This window comes from Hyalella azteca, unplaced genomic scaffold (genome assembly GCF_000764305.2).
Source record: "Hyalella azteca isolate HAZT.00-mixed unplaced genomic scaffold, Hazt_2.0.2 contig9347, whole genome shotgun sequence".
Classification (NCBI taxonomy): Eukaryota; Metazoa; Arthropoda; class Malacostraca; order Amphipoda; family Hyalellidae; genus Hyalella; species Hyalella azteca.
In genome coordinates this window covers 190,235-192,948 of record NW_025939421.1, presented here as the reverse complement: position 1 = coordinate 192,948, position 2,714 = coordinate 190,235, and the positions used below count along the sequence as shown (strand labels likewise).

At 40.0% G+C, this 2,714-nt stretch overlaps 1 protein-coding gene across 1 annotated transcript in view; it reads left to right on the top strand.

The window, feature by feature from the left end:
• LOC108672739 (calcium/calmodulin-dependent protein kinase type II delta chain) overlaps positions 1–2,714 on the top strand; it is a gene marked incomplete at its 5' end in the record, with an annotated part of 56,298 nt that overhangs the window by 1,450 nt on the left and 52,134 nt on the right. The window contains one exon of the mRNA XM_047881977.1: positions 2,502–2,585. Coding sequence (XP_047737933.1) covers positions 2,502–2,585 — 84 coding nt within the window. The remainder of the gene's footprint in view (positions 1–2,501; positions 2,586–2,714) is intronic.

Here is a 2,714-nt window from a genome sequence, read left to right as displayed (position 1 = left end):
ATGTATTCATCATTCCTCATGTATTCATCATTCCTTATGTCTTCATCATTCCTCATGTCTTCATCATTCCTCATGTATTCATCATTCCTCATGTATTCATCATTGCTCATGTCTTCATCATTCCTTATGTATTCATCATTCCTTATGTATTCACCAGTAATCATCCCTAATAAACACCCATGTGTGGGCAGGGGTGATCCTATACATCCTGCTGGTGGGCTACCCGCCCTTCTGGGATGAGGACCAACACCGCCTCTACGCGCAGATCAAGGCCGGCGCTTACGATGTCAGACAAGCTTTATACTTTACATTATAATTTTATACTTCATTTCATCATTTCATATTTCATTTTATCATTTTATACTTCATTTTATTATTTTATACTTCATTATTATCATTTTATACTTCATTATTATCATTAGACAAGCTTTATACTTCATTATTATATTATCTTACCATTTATTATTAACTTGATGTAGCGTAGCTTCATATCGTTGTAGACATGAAAATTTTTTACTGTATATTATTTATTATTTTTTTAATACCTTTTATTGTTATATGTATGAAAAAATTTAAAAGCAGAAAAAAAACGAGTAAATTTACCAGAATTTTGTTACAAACGGGCTATTTATGCGTTAGAACATTTTAATTTAAATTTTCTTAAAAACCTTTCGATTCACATTTTTTGAGGGATAAGAGCTTGAGCTCTGTTATGATAAGGTTAAGTAGTACAAAGCCTAATTTCTACACGATATTGGCAGAACACCGTGGAGGTGTTATCGTTCGAGACTTCTGCTTGCCTATCCGCCTCATTTTGCTGCGCGCCTTCACGCTGAACCCAGAATGTGATACCCTCTGATTACGTTACCTTCAGCCTTATTACCCTCACCTCACGACGTTTTTTATCTGAAGGCAATATCTAGATTTTTTATCTAGATATTGCCTATCAAATTTATAATATCAAAATTAATTTTCAAATTTTCGGCTCTACTTCAGTTGCCCGTGATTCAAGGATTTTAGAATCGTTGTATATTTTCATACGAAATCTTTTTCTTAGGACCGATTAAGTTTTTTATTTCCTCATATATATTAAATGATTTGATCTCACTGACACCTACTTCTTCACCCCCAGCCGGAGAATTTTTCTTTTAATCTGAAACAATAAACAATTACATTTATGGTCTATATAAGGTTTATATCTCAAAAAAAAAAAACATATATTTTCTCATATAAAGATTTTTATCTTACTGACGCCTACTCCTATCTTCACCCCCAGCCGGAGAAATTTTTCTTTTATTAATATGAAACAATAAAAATTAAATTTTTGGTCTTTTAAGTGTTGATATTTAAAAAAACTAAATATTTTCTGATATATATTAAATAATTTGATCTCAGTGACACCTACTCCTGTCTTCACCCCCAGCCAGAGAATTTTTCTTTTAATAATTTGAAACAATAAACAATAAAATTTTTGGTCTTTGTAAGGCTGATGTCTCAAAAAATTAAATATTTTCTCATTTATATTAAATAATTTTATTTCACTGACACTCCTATCTTCACCCCCAGCCGGAAAATTTTTCTTTTAATAATCTGAAACAAACAATTGAATTTTTGTCTTTATTAGGTTGATATCTAAAAAAAATATTCCCTCACATATATTAAATGATTTTAATCTCACTGACACCTACTTCTATCTTCACCCCCAGCCGGAGAACCTGCTGCTGGCGAGCAAGGCCAAGGGCGCGGCCGTCAAACTCGCCGACTTCGGCCTCGCCATCGAAGTCCAGGGCGACCAGCANAGTCTATCCTAATTAGTGAAGAAACGCTTAGGGAAGAGCCGAGCCTGTTCGAAGCCTCTCGGCTTTCAATCAGGGTAAGAAAAGTAAGAGGCGATGTGGCTGAAGTGACGCCACAGAAGTGAATTATTTGTCGTGACCCTTGTATTCTAACTTACTTATACTGACCCACTTATCCTGACCCACTTGCTCTGACTCACTTATCCTAACCCACTTACCCTGACCCACTTATCCTGACCCACTTACTCTGACCCACTTATCCTGACCCACTTATTCTGACCCATTTATCCTGACCCACTTACCCTGACCCACTTACCTTGACCCACTTACCCTGACCCACTTACCCTGACCCACTTATCCTGACCCACTTATCCTGACCCACTTACCCTGACCCACTTATTCTGACCCACTTACCCTGATCCACTTATCCTGACCCACTTACCCTGACCCACTTATCCTGACCCACTTACCCTGACCCACTTACCCTGACCCACTTATCCTGACCCACTTATTCTGGCCCACTTACCCTGACCCACTTATCCTGACCCACTTAGCCTGACCCACTTATACTGGCCCACTTACCCTGACCCACTTACCCTGACCCACTTACCCTGACCCACTTAACCTGACCCACTTATCCTGACCCACTTACCCTGATCCACTTACCCTGACCCACTTACTCTGACCCACTTACCCTGACCGCAGGGTTCGCCGGCACCCCCGGCTATCTGTCGCCCGAGGTTCTGAAGAAGGAACCTTACGGCAAGCCTGTCGACATCTGGGCCTGCGGTGAGTGAACCGGTGTGAACCCCGGGACGGTGAGTGAACCGGTGTGAACCCCGGGGCGGTGAGTGAACCGGTGTGAACCCCGGGGCGGTGAGTGAACCGGTGTGAACCCCGGGGCGGTGAGTGAACCGG